Source organism: Vicugna pacos, chromosome 8 (assembly GCF_048564905.1).
Source record: "Vicugna pacos chromosome 8, VicPac4, whole genome shotgun sequence".
NCBI lineage: Eukaryota > Metazoa > Chordata > Mammalia > Artiodactyla > Camelidae > Vicugna > Vicugna pacos.
The window spans coordinates 52,837,284-52,856,398 of record NC_132994.1 but is presented as its reverse complement, the minus strand read 5'-3'; the positions used below and the strand labels follow the sequence as shown (position 1 = coordinate 52,856,398).

Here is a 19,115-nt window from a genome sequence, read left to right as displayed (position 1 = left end):
ATTCATATATTCTGATTTATTTTCCTATATCATCATCACAGACTTTTTTTTTCAATTTTTAGATTATTTATATATATTTGTATGTTATTTTGGATCAATGTTTTAAAATCAGGGTGAGATGGAATGGAGAAAAATGATCATAACTCTTTTCTTTTTAGCAATCCTACAAATATTCCAACTTGCCATTAATTGGATGCATTTTGTGTAGCTAAGACATTGGCTCATTTCTCCCATCAGCAGAACTTTTAATGTCCAGGTTCATTCCCCAGAGCTTGTCCAAAATTTCTAAACACCTAACATATCTCCCTAAATGTGATACTCTAATAACACATCCTGTCTCCTAATGTTAAAATCCTTCTATCCTCATTCAAATACCCCGTCTTTCTAATGCTCTAATATTATAGTAACTTATGAAAGTCTTAGATTTCAAAACTATAAGGATTAAGCATTTGGCAATGACCTAGAGATGATCCTCTCCCCTTCACCTTCACACTCAACACTTTAAGTCCTCTCAAGCAAGGAAATTTTCCCTCATTCCCTCCAGGGATGCACTGGAAATAAGTTGAAAAATTATAACACTTCTATTAGAAAAATAATTTTATAAGATGACATCCCAACCTAAAAAAAAAACCCAAAAACCTATAGGGATTTAAATAAGTGAAGATAAGTTCCTTTGACATTGTAGAGCTCACAAGTTTAAAGGCTCTATTTCCTAATCATCAGCTCCAAATTGCTCGGCATGCAAAATAATCCAAGTACTTGTTCTGTTTTTCAGAACGTGCTTGCTGTCATTTATTAAATAAATACTTTAATAACCCTCATTGAACTTTAACAAATCCAGCTGTTGTTGAAATTGTTAGTTGTGAAAATGGCATATGGTTATGCAAAAAAAATGACATCAGTTAAAAGCACATTCTAAGGAAATTACAGATGAAATATCATGATGTCTGGTGTTCACTTTAAAATTTTCCAGCCTAAAACAGGGGGGATGGATGAAATGAGACTGGCAAAATGTTAATAATTGTTAAAGCTGGATAATAGGTACACAGAGGTTTATTCTACTGTTTACATTCGTGTCTGCTTGGAATTTTCTCTAATAAGATGTTTAAAAACTTTACACTGTTGTTGTGCTGTTCTTACATCATCACCTTTTCACTTTGCCCCAACCAGACTTCCCTTCTGGTATATCTTTTCCCAGGGAAAGAAGGAAAGAACCACAGAGCCCACTGTGGATGTATCACAACTTCAGCCACAAGGGTCTTGTGAAGACTCAGTTGACTGACATTCAATACAGAATTTTAGGTGGGGAAGGTGGAAGGATAAATTGGAAGTTTGGGATTTGCAGATACTAATTACTGTATATAAAATAGGTAAACAACAAGGTCCTACTGTATAGAACAGGGACTATATTCAGTATCTCATAATGATATAATGAAAAAGAATACAAAAAGGAATATGTATATAACTGAAACTCTATGCTGCACACTAGAAATTAACATAGCACAGTAAATTGACTAAACTTCAATAAGAAATTAATAAATTTTTTAAAAGATAAAATTTGGAAGAAGAATATTTTTTTCTCATTTCTGTGAAGTACCTCAAACTATGCGAGTGAGTTTTAGGGCACTGCTTACAAACAGTTGCAGTATGTATAATTATTAAGGAATTTGTGTAAACGTGTGTTAAAATACACTCTACAAGCTCCAGAGATAACTTGCCGTAGGTACTTTGGGAATCATGAAAACTAGCATGTTCTACTTGCATAGAAACAACACAGAGAGCAAGAAGGAATTCTTGATGACTGAATTTAACAAGAGCAATGTAGAAGATGCCTCAAACAAATAGTGATACAGAATTATTCATAAGTAAATGAGATCTGAAAGAATGATGCTTGTTTGGCACAAACACCACAAAAACACAAGGTAATTAGAGCTTAACGCAGGAAGAACTGTTCATACATGACCATTTTCCCAAAAGGGTCTACAGTTATAAAATCAATTAGGATTTTTTGGAATAAAAAAGTATTAAATAATGGTTAAGTAGCAGAGCATTCTTTATTGTCACAATATGTTAGATTTATAGGTTCTTGGAAACATTGTAATTACTCACATCTGGAAATAACACTTGTGTAGTTCTTCCCGACTTATTCTTCAAAACCAGTTCCTTATTTCAGTGGCTAATATCTGGATCCCGACCTGGGAGCCCCCAGGGAGTTAGCTCACACATCAGATAAAATGTCTTCAAGGGAAGAGTGATCTCAGTAAAGAGACTTAAAACCATTTCATGAGGCACGTGGAAGGAAAGAGGGCCAGCTCATCTGGGAATGGAAGGCTAAGGTGAGACATAATTGCTACTTTCAAATATTTTAGGTATTATTTTATCAGCGAAAGAGTAGATCTCTTCCACATAATTCAGGGACGAGCTAGAACTAGTGAGGAAACTTTCAAGGATCCAGATTTCAGTTCAACTTACAAAGACCTTTCTGACAATTGGAGGTAAGACTCTAATGGAATAGATAATTCCTTTGAAGGAACTTCTCCTGAGGCCGCTTAGTAAAGTTTGGGGGATGTTTTTGTTTTGTTGCTCAAAATGTTATCCACAGATGGGTGCTGGTCTACACATTCATGCTTTTTTCCCTTGAGATTTATATTTGAATGATTTTTTTAACAATAATTTTACTCCTAAAATTATGTTTCCTATCAATTAAAGGCATATTATATTACCAGAAAATTCTATAAATAAGTGTAAACCACTTACAGATTTATGTATCAAATATTTTATGTGTTTATCTGACATACTAACAAGCATAGGGTGATGACATATTCCTAGACGTTTCCGTGTGTGGGAAGGGTAAGAACACTTAACATGAAATCTGCCCTCTTACAGAATACTGAATTGTGCAATACTGTAATGTTAACCACAGGCACAATGTTGTTTAGCAGATCTCTGGAACTTAATCTTCTTGCATAACTAAAATTTTATTTTTTATATAATTTTTACAGTTCTTTTTTATTTTTTTTAAACTATTATCATTATTTTTTTTTTGTAATAGAGATACTGGAGATTGAACCCAAGACCTGAAGCATGCTAAACATGTACTATAGCGCTGAGCTTTACCCAGTCCTCCAACTAAAACTTCATACTCACCATATAGTAACTCCTCATGTCCCCCTCTTCCAGCTCCTGACAACCACCATTCCACTTTCTACTTTTATGTGTTTCGCTACTTTAGATACCACTTATAAGTAGTCTCAGGCAGTCTCTTTGTTCTTCTCTGTCTGGCTTGTTTCACGTAGCATAACATCCTCGAGTTTCATCCATGTTGTTGCATATGGCAGGATTTCCTTCTTTTTTAAGGCAGAATAATATTTCATTGTCTATATATACAACATTTTCTTTATCCATTCATCTGTCCATAAGCATTTAGGTTGTTTCTACCTGTTGGTGAATATGAATAATGCTGCAGTAAACATGGGGGTGCAGATAACCCTATGAGATTCTGATTTTCACACATTCTCTGATGCTAGTTCACAACAAGAGAAAGAGCTTGTGCCAGATTATAAACTGACACACTGCATCAATAAAGACTTGCTGTGGAAAGAAAATGCCAACAAGACTAGACAATGTACTTAGTGACCAACTTGGGTACTTTGACTATTTCTGCAATAGAAGGAATTTATCCACCAAATAGTAAATCCTAGAGACTTTTCACAGTAATCAAATATCACACTACAATATATATAAATGGAACATCCTTTTTAACACTAAGACTTACACTTCCCCGATTGAATATATGTTTGAAAGCCACACATCACAGTCATATAAAATTGAAAAATAAATGATTACGTTTCCTGGAATTTATTGTTAGGAATCTATTAGTTGGATGTGCCCTAGGCCAAGTCTTCAGGTTGAATAAATAACGCATATTGCATATATGCATAGACTTCTATTTATAAATATAGATTCTGCTATAATTATAAATAAGAATTCATTTTAAAGTATACCTTATGTGTTTTCCCAAGCACATATACTACAGGTTCCATCTCTATATTGTAGAAGTCCCAAATGCTTTTTATGTGATGAATATTCTTACATTAATATGTTTGCTAATCATGCAGGGCCCATGCAACCAGCTGTACAGTTTGCATCCTGCATAAAGCACAGGATAAAGGAGCAGGTAGAGGCTGAACTCCATCCCCCTGCACTTACCCAGCCATGAGCCCTGGTAGTGAGATTGCATCAGGCCTTGGGTCACCAATCATCCGTTTGTCGGGGATGGAAGGGTTTCCCAGGATAAACGCCTTTCAGTGCCAGAGCCAGTATAGTCCTGGACAAACCAGGATGGCTAGTCGCTGTAATCAGGGCACAGATGTGCCGTCTGTGCTAGCCTCAGCTTCGGAAGCTTGCCTATAGAACAGTAAGCTTAAAAGAATGGAAACAGTAAAGCCATCCTCACATCATTTCTTTTCTCCTTATGTTTTCAAGGTGAAAGAGCCATGTAATCATGCCAACATCCTGACCAAGCCTGACCCAAGAACCTTCTGGACTAATGATGATTCAGGTATTATTGGAAAAATACACTCTGGCCCTGTGATGTACAGGAAGCATTCTGCAGTAAAGTCCTGCACCAAGGCCAGGTTTGGGGGAAATTTTTGGTTTTGCTTGTTTGTTTCTTTATACCTAGTTCCACACTTGAATATACTTCATAATCACTTTTTTAATAATACAAGTTCCCTTAGTTTCTCTTCTGTTTCAGTATCTTAAGTACATATGCCATCAGGTGCAGCTTGATGAATTGTGAAATATATTCAAGTGTTGGAAGAACAAAGCAATGAGTCTCCTTCCTGGAGGGGGAGACAGAGGAATAGGATAAAGTGGGCAAATACACTGGTCCAAGTCTCTCTTCCAGGGGAAGAAAAGGATTAAAAAACCTAAGGTGAGTCGTATTCAGAATCCTGGGTGGAGGGCAGATGTGACTTGTGCCATCATCCCAGAGTATAAATCTAATCAGATCAGAGGGATGCCACTTTTGGAGATCAGAGAATATGCTTCACGTTGTATAATTAAACATGACACTCAGATCAAGGATAGGGTAAGCTCTGCTAGGAAATGGAAGACATCTTTTCATTCTTTTTCACAAACACATTGAGCCATGAGGCCTAATTACACGAAGTAAAGACACTAGAGATGAGAAGGGAAGGTTAAACAAAAAAGCAAAATAATTAAGAGAATGATACCAGAGCTTTCACCTTCTCTGATTAAATAGGGTCCAATTAAATGGAGAACAGCGGTGATAGCTAATATTTGTATTAGGCCTCATGGTTTTACAGGGTGTGTTCACAAAAATCCAGCTTAGTGTTTGGGCCACACCTGTGACATGGGAGGGGCAGCCCATCCTCACTGTCCCCGTGGGAGAGATGAGATCAGACGCTGAAGGAGGTGACCTGACATTCAAAGCTCACGACCAGAGGACTCCAGGGCTGGGAGGAAGACAGAGAGCCTGCGCGCTCAGGTCTGTATCACTCTTCCCCGGAGGAAGAAGCTCTCCTTTGAGAAGCAGCATGAGCTAAATTGGTGCTTTAATCTTTTCTTCATAAAAGAGAGAGGCTGTGCCTATTAGCAGAAGCAGGAAGGATTGAAGAGGAGAGTGAAAAACACTCGACTGCCTTTTGTTCAAAGTCCAGGCTTATGGTCTAAGCGTATTACCAATTTCATCTGTCAAAAAAAACTGTTCTGTCTTGTTTTATGTCTTTTGAAGAAAGATGAAGAAACATGAAAGTGAATTGGACTATTAATGGCATCATTGTGGTCCCTGAGTAGTACAATCACAAAACAAACAAGTGTCTACTGGCTAATACTGCCATTAAGACCTACAGGGCGTATGCTGTGAAGAAGCTATGTAGAACCAGACATTACAATTCAAAAATAAATGATCCTTATATCTGAAATTATATTATTTGAAGGTAGACACTGGAAAGTTTAAGATGTGTTGTGTAAATCTTAGAGTAATTGAAAAATAAAACAAGCATATAGGTAATAAACACCCCCCCCAAAAAAATTCTTAAAGTTCTGTAAGGAGAATGGAATGAGAGGGAAGTCTGTACAGGCCAGGTCCAGAAAATGACGCTCAGGTACCTCTCAGAGCAGGAGAAATTATGCTACAAGACAAGCGAACGCAGAACATGTACAGCAATAGCAACAGGAAAGCTTCAGATCTACTCATCTTAAAAACTTTTTTAAAAAATTATCTTTGTGTCATCAGTAGGGTTACAAAGAGATAGGGTTCCTTCTGTAGCATCTCACCTAATGAAGACCCTCCCTAATAGTCAATTCCTAGACTAAGCTCTACGTCTAAGGATTTGGTGGAGGGAGGTAGCTGTTCAATTTCTGAGACATGGGTATTAAAATCTCTACCTGCGCTGGGAGAATTATCTTTTACTTTTTAAAATTTAATTTTTGCTTCAAATATTTTGAAGCTCTGATATTAAGCACACACAGTCTTATCATTGTTATAACTTCTGATGACTTGGTAGTGTTCCTCTATCTCTGGCACAAGTCTTGGTTTGAAGTCTTTTTCTCCGATATTAAGATAGCCAGGCCAGTCTTCTGATGCCACTCTTCACATGGTGTATCTTTTCTATCCATTTACTTTCAATCCATCTGTGTCTTATAGTTAAAGTGCTTCTCTTATCTACCTCATATAGTCAGATTTTCCTTTTAAAGACTATCTGACGATCTCTGCTTCTGCTTGGAATGTCGAGACCACTTACACTCAATGTACTTGTTAGATCGAACTTGGGATTCATTTTCCTCATGTCCTTTCTCTTCTTCATTTGCTCTTCTTCCTTTTATGACTTCTCTAGAATTATTTGAATATTTTTTAGGACTCATTATTTATTTGTCTGTTGACTTAGCAGAGGCTCTAGGAATTACAAAAAGTATGTAAGTTTTCACAGACCATTGTAAAACCTTGAAACAGTTTCTCCTCCCATCCTTTATACTTATGAAATTAAACCTCAGTATAAACTATTTAAAGGAAAATCATCTTTTGTATTTTCCAAGATGTTTATCATTTCTGATGTTCTACGTTTATTCTTGAACGTGAACTTTTCCTCAAGAATAATTCCATTTAGCCTGGGAAAACTTCATTTATCATTTTTTATGATGTAGTAATTCTCTGGCATTGATGTCTCAATCAATCCACTCTGAGTGGATGCCTTTTTTTTTTCTTTTTTAATTACTTCAAAGATGTTAGGGAATGAGGGGAGCATCTCAGTGGTAGGTGCACATGCTTAGCAGGCACCAGGTCCTGGGTTTAATCCCCGGTACCTCCATTAAATAAAAAAAAAAAGAAGAAGAAAAAGAAGAAGAAAGAAGAAGAAAGAAGAAGAAGAAGAAGAAGAAGAAGAAGAAGAAGAAGAAGAAGAAGAAGAAGAAGAAGGAGGAGAAGGAGGAGAAGGAGGAGAAGGAGGAGAAGGAGGAGAAGGAGGAGAAGGAGGAGAAGGAGGAGAAGGAGGAGAAGGAGGAGAAGGAGGAGAAGGAGAAGATGTTTGTTCATGGTCTTCTGGCCTCTACAGTTTCTAATGAGAACCTAGTGATATTTAAATTATTGCTACCCTGAATGTAATGTGTTGTCTTTCAATGGCTGCTTAAATTTTTTTAACCTTTGTTTTTTATCAGTTTTGTGTCTAGACTAGAATCAATGTTCTTTTAGATATAGACTCCCTAGGTTTGGGAAGTTAAACATCCTTCTAGTCTATTAGTAGTTTTCTTAGAATTTGAATCTGAAGAACGCAATTGTTTCTATTGTGGTTTCTATACTGCAGCGTGCCCTTTCTTCCTCAGGACATCAGCATTCTAACTAAAATTTTTCTGCTTTCAATTCTGTCAAGTGTAAACACAAGCTAAAGCAACTCCACAGCCACCTTCTGCAACATGCAAATTTATGAGCCTGCAAATAGAGTCTTTACAAAGGCACAGTATGAATTTTATTATGGCAACTTTTATCAATCCCTGAAATTATTGTGATGAAATGATTCCATCAATTCCTACAGAAAATATATTTCAGTGAATGGAATACTTCCATTCAAAGCCAACAATCATCAGAGAGTGTTTTACTTATTCTAACGTATAGCCTCTTGATACAGAGTTTAAGTAGAGTTGACAATTAGAGGTAGCTATTTCAGACTGCTTACTAGAAATCAAAGGTAAATTTTAAAGTATTTTGCTTTGAAGTGGAGAATTGCTGAGGGTTGGCTCACCCTGAAATCCAATGATTTTCCTGGATTTTCATACTCATTATCTTTTTGCTTAACTACCAGAGATGGGACTGGCAAACTCAGTTGCCATATGCAGATATGGTAGTCGGAGAGACAAAAGTAATTTTTTAAAAGCTTTTTTTAACACATAATGGAAAAGTAGCATATGTTCATCCTAGGAAAGAAATGGAAAATTAATCACCCATAATCCTACCACCCATACTTTTTTTAACTGGACTTGAGTCTCGTGCATTCCCAGCATTTGTTCTGATGACAAGTAAACAGGCTGCCCAAGTTTAGGCTTTTTCCTATTATCTTTGTTTTTAGACTTTGAAACCTGAGTTGTTTGTTTTTTGCACACCTTTGTTTTTCAATTGCTTGTCCTGCAGTAGCCGGTAACATCCTCTTAAATGAGAATTTCAAGGTAGAATGAGTTTCCCCACACTTTCAGAATGTGTATTTTTCCAAATACTATTATTGGTGACACAGATAATGGTCTTTACTTAGATAAAGTCAGATAACAAACTAGTTAAACAATAAGATTTCTTTTGCAAGAGCCATGGTGTTAACTGGACACCTGTTTTGCCAGGTAGGAAAATGTAATTCCTTGATGCTCTCCCTGGGCTTTTACTTGAAGTCACCTTTTAACAAAATGCAGTTCTACCCTTGGAATTTTCAAACTGTCCGGATTTCTTTCAAATGAAAATTAAAGATCAAGATTCATTATTGTGCAAATTTTTCCCAGAGGGAAAATTTAATTTTCCCTTATAATTCAGGATTATGCATTATTTCTTTATAATTTTTAATCATTCACCACATTTTAAAATTTAGCCCAAATTCCTGGGGTAAAATGATATATTCATATTTATTCAAAAGCAGTAAGAATTTATGTATCAAATGTAGAAACGAAATGATTCATAGTTTGAAAACATACGGACTGCAGAAATATTTCAGTATTTCAGAAAATACATAAAATTAGATCACTGAATTAATATAAGGAGAGGAAGAACTTTCATATAGTTTTTTTTAATGAAGAAAACATAATTTCTAGTTTTTTTCTTAAAAAGCAAAACACTGTCATATTTGATATCTAAAAAACAGTTGCTTCATCCCTCAAAATATGGCATTATCTAACAAAAAAAAATGTGATAAGAGTTAAACACAGTCTGCTTACACAGAAATTTTCCATCTGACGCTTGTTGGCCAGTGCAGAGTTTGCCTCTTGCTATTATAGATAAACCTGTTTAGTAAAAATCTATGCACACATGAAGATCTCTTAAGTGGACTGACCTCATTTACTCAGATCCTAACTTAAAAAAGTAGCTATCTCAGTAATAAAGTCACCTTGCCCACAGGAGGAATTCCCAGCATCACAGAGTGCCACCAACGGGAGCCGAGATGGAGCTAGGCTTTGGAAAGGTCAGGGCACAGTCACAAGAACCCTGCACCCTGGTCTGCTTCTGACTTCCCTACTTCTGCCAACTCCAACTTTTCAAAATCAAACTTGGTATTTATTCCCTCTACATTAGATCAGGAAGCCACAACCATCCTCAGATTCCCGAACCACATCTCTTTCAACCGTTTCCGTAGTGTAGTGGTTATCACATTCGCCTCACCCATCTCTTTCAGCCGACTGGACTCACCTCAGTCCTGACTAGTGGGCCACCTGGCCACGTTTGCCAGCTAGCCATGCGAGGAGCAGCAGGAAACCGCCCCACACGGCACATTCTGCTGTGGTTAGTGCTGTGAGCGCTTGAGTCAGGCTCCCCGAGTTTGCCAAGTTCTCTGTTTATTACCTGCGTGATTTTGGACAAATGATTTCACCCTTCTGTGCGTCCATTTCTTTTACCTGCAAAAATGGAATTTTATAATAGATCATAGAGTTTGGTGAGGGTTAAAGAGCTAATGCAGGTAAAGGTACTTACTATATCTAATGTATAGTTAGTGGCCAGTTAATGTTAGCTCTTACTTAAAGACTTATGTCATTTATACAAACGTGAACACAGAGCCTCTGCCTTGTATAGGATTTACAAACCATGCGTTGAAAGAATACATTTTACTGTTACTATTTCATCCTTTTCTGAACCTATAGCTTGTTAGGGTTTTTGGGGGTTTTTTTGTTTGTTTCCCTTGAACCATGAAGCTTGTCATTCTCTGCCTGTCTTCTGTTATCTGGGTCCCCATACACAGGACTGATAAGCTTCTTGAAAATAAACATATGGCTGGACATGAAACCCTTGAACTGGAAAGAATCTTAGACATTGCCTAGCCATTTAGATAAAATATCGCCTTCTTAAGCAAGGATCCGTAAAGCCAAAAAAAAAAAAGAAAAAAACTTAGTTTTGCATGACCTTAACCATTTACAATGGTAGAAGGTTCCCAGTTCAAGGGCAGATTGTTTATTCCTGTAAGTAGCAAAATGTCATTTCAAAACTGTTCTGTTTAAAGATACGTAGACTCATGCTCATCTAGCATTTAAGTTACGTTTGGCAGCAGAATTTTATCAAATCCTCTCCACACGATGGTCCTGCTGCCTAGTGTGTGAATGTGTGAATGTGTGAATGTATGACTATAGACTCAGCACACAGAAGCCCCCTCCCTCTCCCTCGGGCTGTGTCAATGAAGAGTTTAGCTTTCTGAAGTTTTACAATGGGAGCAAATTCTGTTTCTCCCTTTGTTAAACTCACAGTTTTCTCTTCCTCTTAGTTATGACTGAAATTACTTGTTATTTCTGACGTTTAACTCAAGGCTAAACCAGCAATGTTTCACAATGGCTGATTTTTTCTGATACCACAGTATTCTTTTTAAATATTTTCACAGTATTTCCTTCTGCCCATTTTATCCAGATCATTCATTTCATGTCTGACATTGTTGATTTCCATAGTATTAAAAGACATTTTAGCACAACTGAAATGGTACCAGGAAATTCTCTCACTTAAAAAATGCAAAGAAAATAGATTAAATGCAACTTCACAATTTTAGAAGTTATTTTTCTCCTATTTTAATGAATCTTTTCTTGTTTTATTTGTTTATATCAGACTATTATGACAACAGATTTTTTAAAAATCTAGTAGATTTTAGTTACAGTTAACGTTAAAATGCCCAAATGTATTTTATTATTTTAAACATGTTGAAATATTCAGCTTTTGACAGCCTTCTTTTGGCCCAAGAAAAGTGTCCCATAATACAGAATACATAATACATTCAGACAATAATTCAGGAGGTTATATGTATATCCTAGGAAAAATAAATGAAAAAAGGCTTTTGGATTGTAGCTTTAATAACAAAAATAGTTAATCTGGTCAAATATAAACACCGTTTTCAAAATTTGAAGAAAAATTATTTTACAACTTTAAAATTGTAATGTAATAAGGAGAATAGACCAATGACTAATAAAAACAGGCGTTCCCAAGGATGAAATGGCCCACAGAGAGCAGTGGGTTCAAGACAGAAAGTGAAAGGTTAGGAGTGGACGTGGGGGAATGCATGGTGCGGGGGGGCCATAGGGAGATGGAGGTTTGTATAAACCCAGAATGCTCAGAGATGAGAACAGAATTAAAATTTAGAGTGCAGGAAGGATAATTTGGGGTTTGAGATTAGCAGATATAAATTACTCTATACAGAACAGATAAATAACAAGGTCCTACTGTAGAGCACAGGGAACTATATTCAACAGCTTGTAATAAATTACAATGAAAAAGAATATATATATATGTAGGTGTGACTGAATATGCGCTACACTAGAAACTAACACAACATTGTAAATCAACTGTACTTCAGTAAAAATTAATTAATTAAAAAAAGAAGGAATCCAGCAAAAAAAAAAAAAAATTAGGGCAGGGAGCCCCCAGCAAACTCATTTACAAAATGAGAGTTGACTGAAGTAGATCAACTCTAAGATTCTTTCTTACTCTGAAACTCTTTCATTCTATGAAGGTGTAAATTGACAATAAAAAGAAAATGCAAAAGGATTTAGGGGAAAAAATGGGCCCGAGCCCCTGGAATAGACTTAAATGAAGAATGTAACTCTGTGAACCCTGACCCTTCCTCCTCAGAAACACATGGCAATCAGCTCTTTCCACCCATTAAAATTTTGGCTCTTAGAGGAACATTTTATACAAATAGTTCAACTGCACTGTTCTTGTAAGGATTAAATTACCTAACACGCTTGAGTTTTCAACTTGTCCTCCCATACCTAATCTCAGTTGATCTTCCCACTCGCCCTGAGGGATTAAGTAAATGGGTGTTAACCCCGAGGACAGTTAAGGAAGTTAAGTGCTTTGCCCGAAGCTAAATATTTAGTCATAAATTCTAAAACACAGAACTGGAAGGTCAGATCTGCTGGAAACTCCTCTGGTTCTCCTTCTACAGCTTCAGAAAGGTAAGAGTGAAGCTTTGTGATCAAAGTAGCTTGAATGTGGACACGCGCATTTGGGGAAGTGGCAGTAAGTAGAGGATGAAATTCAAATCAAGATGTGATGTTGCCATTGGGTGGGAGAGCTGGGAAAGGGGGAAATTAAGGCAAATGCAGGGTGTGTTTTACAGAAATGAGATATATTGTATCCCCTTCTGCCCAGCACTCTTCTAGTTTCTATGGACAAGAAAGAATCAGTTTTCTCTTTCAAAAGCTTAGACAAACTGGACAGATACAGGTAAACTATGAATAAAATAGTGTAAAGACAAGTTAAAATCATGGCAGCTGCCTACAGACATGTGAAAGATCGGTCTTTAAAACAGATCAGGAGGCAGACAATGTTTTACTAGTTAAAAGCAGAGCTTTTGGTATCAGAAGAAAACCTAAATTTGCATTCTGGTTTTGCCATTACTAGCTATGTCGCTTCACACAACTAATGTTTATCTCTTTAAGTGACAGATCTTAAGAACGTATAAAGGGATTTTTCCATAACGTCATTATGAGGATTGAATTGAGAAACTGCACAAACAGCACTAAAGCATAGTGGCTGGCACTTAGTAAAATCAAGCAGTGTTAGCTATTATAATAGATACACTAAACTACGGAAGTTAGAGAGAGGAACGTATCATTGTGTCCTTAGCATCACCAAAGTGCCTGGCTTTAAAACATACAGAAGAGCTCTTCCTTAAAAATCTTTCATGAGGCTGTTTGAATATAAGCTAAGAAAAAACTTTACCAATTAATGCTAGTTGACAATGGTAGAGATAGCTTTGGAAGCAGAGGTGACTCCAGTGAAAAATGAAAGAGAAAGCTCAATAGATGGATATCAGGAACATTGTAGGAAGGCTGATAGTCCCTAAGGTCCTTTTAACACCAACAGAATCTGTTCACAATTCTATGAATAGCATGAAATAAGGCTGGCAGTGCTGTTCAAATGAAAACCCCAACTTTCATATCTATACACACACAATGGTTTCAAACTTGAAAACAAAGAGAAAAAGAACATTTAGTGTGCTGGCTCTGAACTGTCCTCCTGTCCCCCATACACATGACACATGAATAGAGTAGAACTAAGGTGAGCAGAGCGGTTGGGTTATTTTGGGAAATGGCAGTGGGTCTACAGTGGTCCAGCCACATGCCTTCACCTGGTCCCTTTGTGGGATAAATTATCAGGAAGCAGTCTGTGAAAACCTGAAAGAATTGCTCCGTGAGAGAAAATAATTGGCTCTTATGTGGAGGATAAGATGTTAGATCCAGCAGTACCATGTTCTAACAAGCCTACTTGTGTTAGACACTTTTACTAGTATTCTCAGAAGTGCTCCAGCTACGGCTAGTGTATTTGTTCCTCTTTGACCTCTTTATGTAAATGTACTTTCTAATATTTTTAAATATTTTAAAATTTAATATGAATGTGGTATGTAATGCATATTATATATACTGTGTGTATATTACATGATATACACACAGTGTATATGTGTAATGTGTAATATTACTTGTGTAATATGTGTAATATTGTGTAATGTGTGTAATATTCCTTCTAATCTTGTGTAATGTTTAATGTGTGTAATATTACTTCTAATCTTCTGTAACTGTTTTAAGAAAAGAAATGGAAAAAGAAAGCAGCCCTGGGGGAATCTTAAAAGGTCCCTGTTAACCTTACAAAAACCGATGATCTTAAATGAAATGGAAGTCCTAAGAAAAGAACATGGGAAATGGAAAGAGCTAGGAAGAAGGAGGCAGAGGAAAGTAGCAAGTGGGGCTTAGACAGAAACTGGGTACCTTGGGCTCATTTCTGCTCTTTGGTTATCTGTTCCCTTTATAAAAGGAAAAGTCAGAGGCAGTGGTCCATCAGTGATGCTTATAAGAGCAGCCTGTGGATATAACATCATAGTATTTACAAGGTGGTAAAGAGAAAATGCTTTTACTTTAAAAGGTGAAGTCAAGGCTTATTACACAGAACTTGCCAAGCTGGATTTATGTTGGTATCTAAAAAGGTGTTTAAACAACATGATTTGAAGAATGAATTTCCAATAGTTCTACCACGATGATCTATGTTTGCGTTCTAAAGCTCTAGATTTTTAAACAATATTTTATGAATTCTGAAATGGAAGCATTGTAGATACTAATGATAGTAATAGTCTTATCTGTTTGGAATATTCATTTGCTCTAAATGTGCATAGAGTATGATACAGTTTTAAGCAGAAAGTTTTACAAACAAAGAACATTATAGTAACTTCTTTAAGTGACCGTATTTATTTAATGTAGAGAGGGAGGTCTTATTCATGATTCCTTTCTTTTGCTCACATCTGTTTAATTTCTTCTGTGTAATTTTCTTGTGGTCTTTAAAAAAAAGCTTATTTTCATTCTTTTAGATGTCATATCTTTTGTGAAGTGGTGATTATGAGACAAAATAGAAAAATAAATAACAGAAATAGTTAATATATCTGAAACTCCTAGTTTAAGCATCAGTTTTTTTTTTAATTGACAACTAATCTTGTTAAAGAGTCTGTAATCCCAGTTCAGAAACAAATAGAACTATCAAAAGCGTCTGATGGGATAACCATGTGCTCTTACATAACTAGGCTATAACAGCTAATCATGGAAGCTCTGATCATGGATATAATAATAAAAACAAAAATGAATTTACTCATGTTAACTAGTCTAGGATAAACGTCTTCCACAGAAATGTGTCACCTGAGCGAAAGATTGAGGCTTTGAATATTCATCTTAGGGTTTTAAAGGTGAGAAATAAAGATACGTAAGAGAAATTATGGTGGGCCTTGCAGAGAGATTTATTCATCAAATCCATCCAATGTTTACTGAACATCAATTATAAGCAAGGCATATGTTCAAAGTGAGGAAAGACATTTGCACAAAATAACCCTTCTCTTTAATGTCTCAAATTACTAAAAAGGTGTAAATATATGCATAGATTCCTAAAATCCCTGCTCAGCTGAAGGAGTCGTTGCTAGTGGTGATGAGACCAACGAGGTTATTGGTGGTCTTCAGAGTTGGGGATGAGCTTCAAAACTTCAAGAAAAACTGGGGTGAAGATGGGGTTCCTGCTCTATCTCCTGAAATTCTAGGAGTAGCCAATTACAGAGGCTCAATCAACACCTCCCCGAGTAACAGATGTCAAGAAGTCATGTTTTTTCAAGGCCTTTTTAGGCATCAGAAAGCCTAAGCTGCCTGACATGTGGGGTGGTTGGCTCCTTCCCACTGCCAAGTTGTGATGCGAGCGTGTAAAATATAGGTGACCCTCTGAATTGCCCACAAAAAATTGTCTAATGCCACGACAATGCCTTCCTTACTTTCACTCAATATTTTTCAATATATGAAGTGGACGGTCCTATGGTGTAGTTGGAGCATCACATTAATCTTTCTTTGCTTGGTAAACTGATGCAGTACCCAATTTTCATAGGGTTACAAAGAATGTTGTGAATTATTAGAGTGGGAGGACTAGAGAACAATAGTGCCCAAATATGAAATCTGGCCAGCAATGTTCTAAAAATAATGAAACATGCTCAAATCTACTAAGCACCAAGAAAAAAGCAACTGGAGATGTAGAATCTCCAGGGAATGAAAATCCAAGGGGTTAGTATCAAGTCTGTGGATTATTGTACTTTCATATCCCTGTGTGAGAGGAAGCTCGTGTGTCATACCCTCATGTGGTGGATGACACCGCTGGGTTACTGATATGATCACAGAAGTGGACAGCTGCAATACCACAGCCCCTTTCTGGGACATAGCTGGAGGCCACCAGTGAGGGAGAATCCTCTCTGTGGGCAGAATTTAAAAGCAGTGCACCTGGTTGTTCAATTTACTTGTAAGGAGAACTGGCCAGACGTGTGATTATAATACCAATTAATGGACAAGAAGAACAGTAAACATCTGACAAGGACTTTGCATCCTCTTCTAGGGAAGGGTTAGTAGGTTTTTGTTGGTCTGCAGGATAGTTGTATCATGTTAGATAGAAATATGACCTTGTCACTGTCCTTTCATGGAGATGAAGTGTGATTTAAGGAGATGCATTTGGGTCCAAATTGTCAAAGGGTGGGCTTGTGATCGTTCATTTTATTCATCAATTTGGCTGGGCCATAGTCCCCAGATATTTGGTCAAACAGTATTCTAGATGTTTCCGTGAGAGTGTTTTTTGTGGGAGATTAGCATTTACATAAGTGGGCTTTGAGTAAAGCAGGTTGTCACTCAGAATCTGGATGGGCCTCATCCAATCAGTTGAAAGCCTTAATAGAGCAAAACCTGACCCTCCCCCCACCCCCCGCCCAAGTAAGAAGGAATTCTGCTGCTAGTAAATGGCCTTCAGGCTTGAACTGCAACAGTGCTTCCCTGAGTCTCCAGCCTGCTGACCACACCACCCTACCCGAGCCCACCCCCCAGATTTTGGACTTGACAGCTTCCATAAGACCATGAACCAGTTACTTAAAATCCCTCTCTCTCTCTCTCTCTCTCAATTCCCTTGCTCTAGAGAACTTTCTCTGGAGGACTAATCCATGGTATGTATATATAATCACAGAGGATGAGAATACAATTACCCACCAACTTGGCACTAAGCATTTGCCCCACTTGCCCACGGACTATGGCTCTTGCCACTTCTGGCAACCTTACAGTCTTTCTGCGACAGCTGTAAAACTCCTTCGTCCAAGGTGGCACTGCATAATAGGGGCCCTTTTATCAAGACTTTATCACAATAGGGAGAAGGATATTTTTAAAAGATATAAAGTAGAAGGGTTTAGAATTAAAGGTTCATTCAGGCTTTCTGGCAATATGAAAGTTGTGGAAGAACTTTATGATTGCAGGACAGGAAGGAAAGATTCTGTGAGGTGGCTGTGTTACTCCCTGTGTCCTCAGGCTGGACAAGAGTCCTGAAGCTCTTGGGGAAAATTGACTGAATAATGAAAGTCAAACAGGTTAAGACAACATTCTTTTCTAGAAACCAAATCCAGGTGGTATCGTTAATGAAGAGGGTCTTCCCTCCCTTTATTTCTACATATCTACGAATCCAGCATGACATTTTGCTACCACCATCTACTGAGGGTACCTCTACTTTTCAAGATGATGCGAGGCAGTCACAGAATGCCAGGAAGAGGCTTTGAGAGTACCAGGCAGCCTTCCTGATTATGCTACTCTTAGAGAGACAGCTCGTTCTCTCTTTCTTTAAATTCTAAGGAAAGAACGGTTCTCCTTGATCAATTGCCAGTGTCTCATGACTATGAGCAGTGCAGCACCTACAAAACGGGGGAGGTTCATAATGGGAACAGGTCAGAGGGCCTGCAGCTCCAAACAGAAGTAAAGGGTCATGGGACCTAATGGGATTCTCATTTTTAAATTCTGTCTTTATAGACAGTAAAAAATTTGGGGGCAAAGGAGACTTCGAGGGGCAATGTAACAAAAGAAAAAAGAAGCTACATTTTTCTAACTCTTTGGAAGATTCATCTCTGGTCTTGGAAACAAGAGGCTAAACTGACATTTTCTCAAGCTGGTCAGGTGAAAACTGAGATGGCCGCCCTCCCAGTGGCTTGATTCTCTGAACTTGACAAAGTATCCGTTGAATGTTGTCTGTAGAAAAGAGCATCTCCTTTAGTTTTCTTGAAACATGGTTATTCAGTATAATCATTTAATGATCCTATTGGCCCAAAAGCCTTGGTTTCAATACCTTCATTGTACTTCATTTATAATATTTAGTCCTTCTGTTTTTTTGAAGTAACTGAGAAGCATTAATATGTGATATGTAATGAAATAGTTAAAGCTAAAGGTTTTAGAGTTTGGCTTGATTTTGTTTTGCTTTTTATAGTGAGGTGTCACATGGCTGTTTGGAAATGTACCCTTGATTATTTGCTGACGAGAGGAAAACTAAATTTGGTTGAGAACAATTCATGTACCCAACAATATATCAGGGGCATATTATTAAACCTTTTTTATTAAGCACTTCCTAAGGGGTCAGGCTCTCTGCGAGGCACCAGGGATACTCTGGAGAATGAGACAGATAAAGACTACTTTTTAGTTGGGAGAGACAAGCCACAAGTACTAAAAAAGTCAGATAATGAAACAATATGCAGGTAATTGAAACGGGATGAGCGACACTGTGTAAGCGATGTTTTCTCTGAGAGCTGGATGGCAAGAAGGATCCAGCCACGTGAGCACCAGGGGGAAGCATTCCAGGCGGAGGCCACAGCACAGAGTCATCTGAGTGAGCCCCAGGCTTGGCTGCAGAAGGAACAGGGAGCCGAGGGGGAGGGGGAGGGGGAGGGGAGAGTGGAAAGAAAGGGAGTTGAAGAGTGATCTGGTGGGAGATTGTCAGGCAGAAGAGAAACATGAATTGTTCGTGTTGTCTGGTCTTCAATGAACTCGAAGTCCAGAGAGGCACCTGAAATTTCAATAACAGCCCCAAAATCCCTGACAATGGAGGAGGGTGAAAGCATCGA

At 37.5% G+C, this 19,115-nt stretch overlaps 1 protein-coding gene across 1 annotated transcript in view; it reads left to right on the top strand.

Moving 5' to 3' along the window:
- Positions 1–19,115, top strand: part of SGK1 (serum/glucocorticoid regulated kinase 1) — a 106,230-nt gene that overhangs the window by 72,613 nt on the left and 14,502 nt on the right. Inside the window, exon 3 of the mRNA XM_015235824.3 lies at positions 4,486–4,561. Coding sequence (XP_015091310.2) covers positions 4,486–4,561 — 76 coding nt within the window. The remainder of the gene's footprint in view (positions 1–4,485; positions 4,562–19,115) is intronic.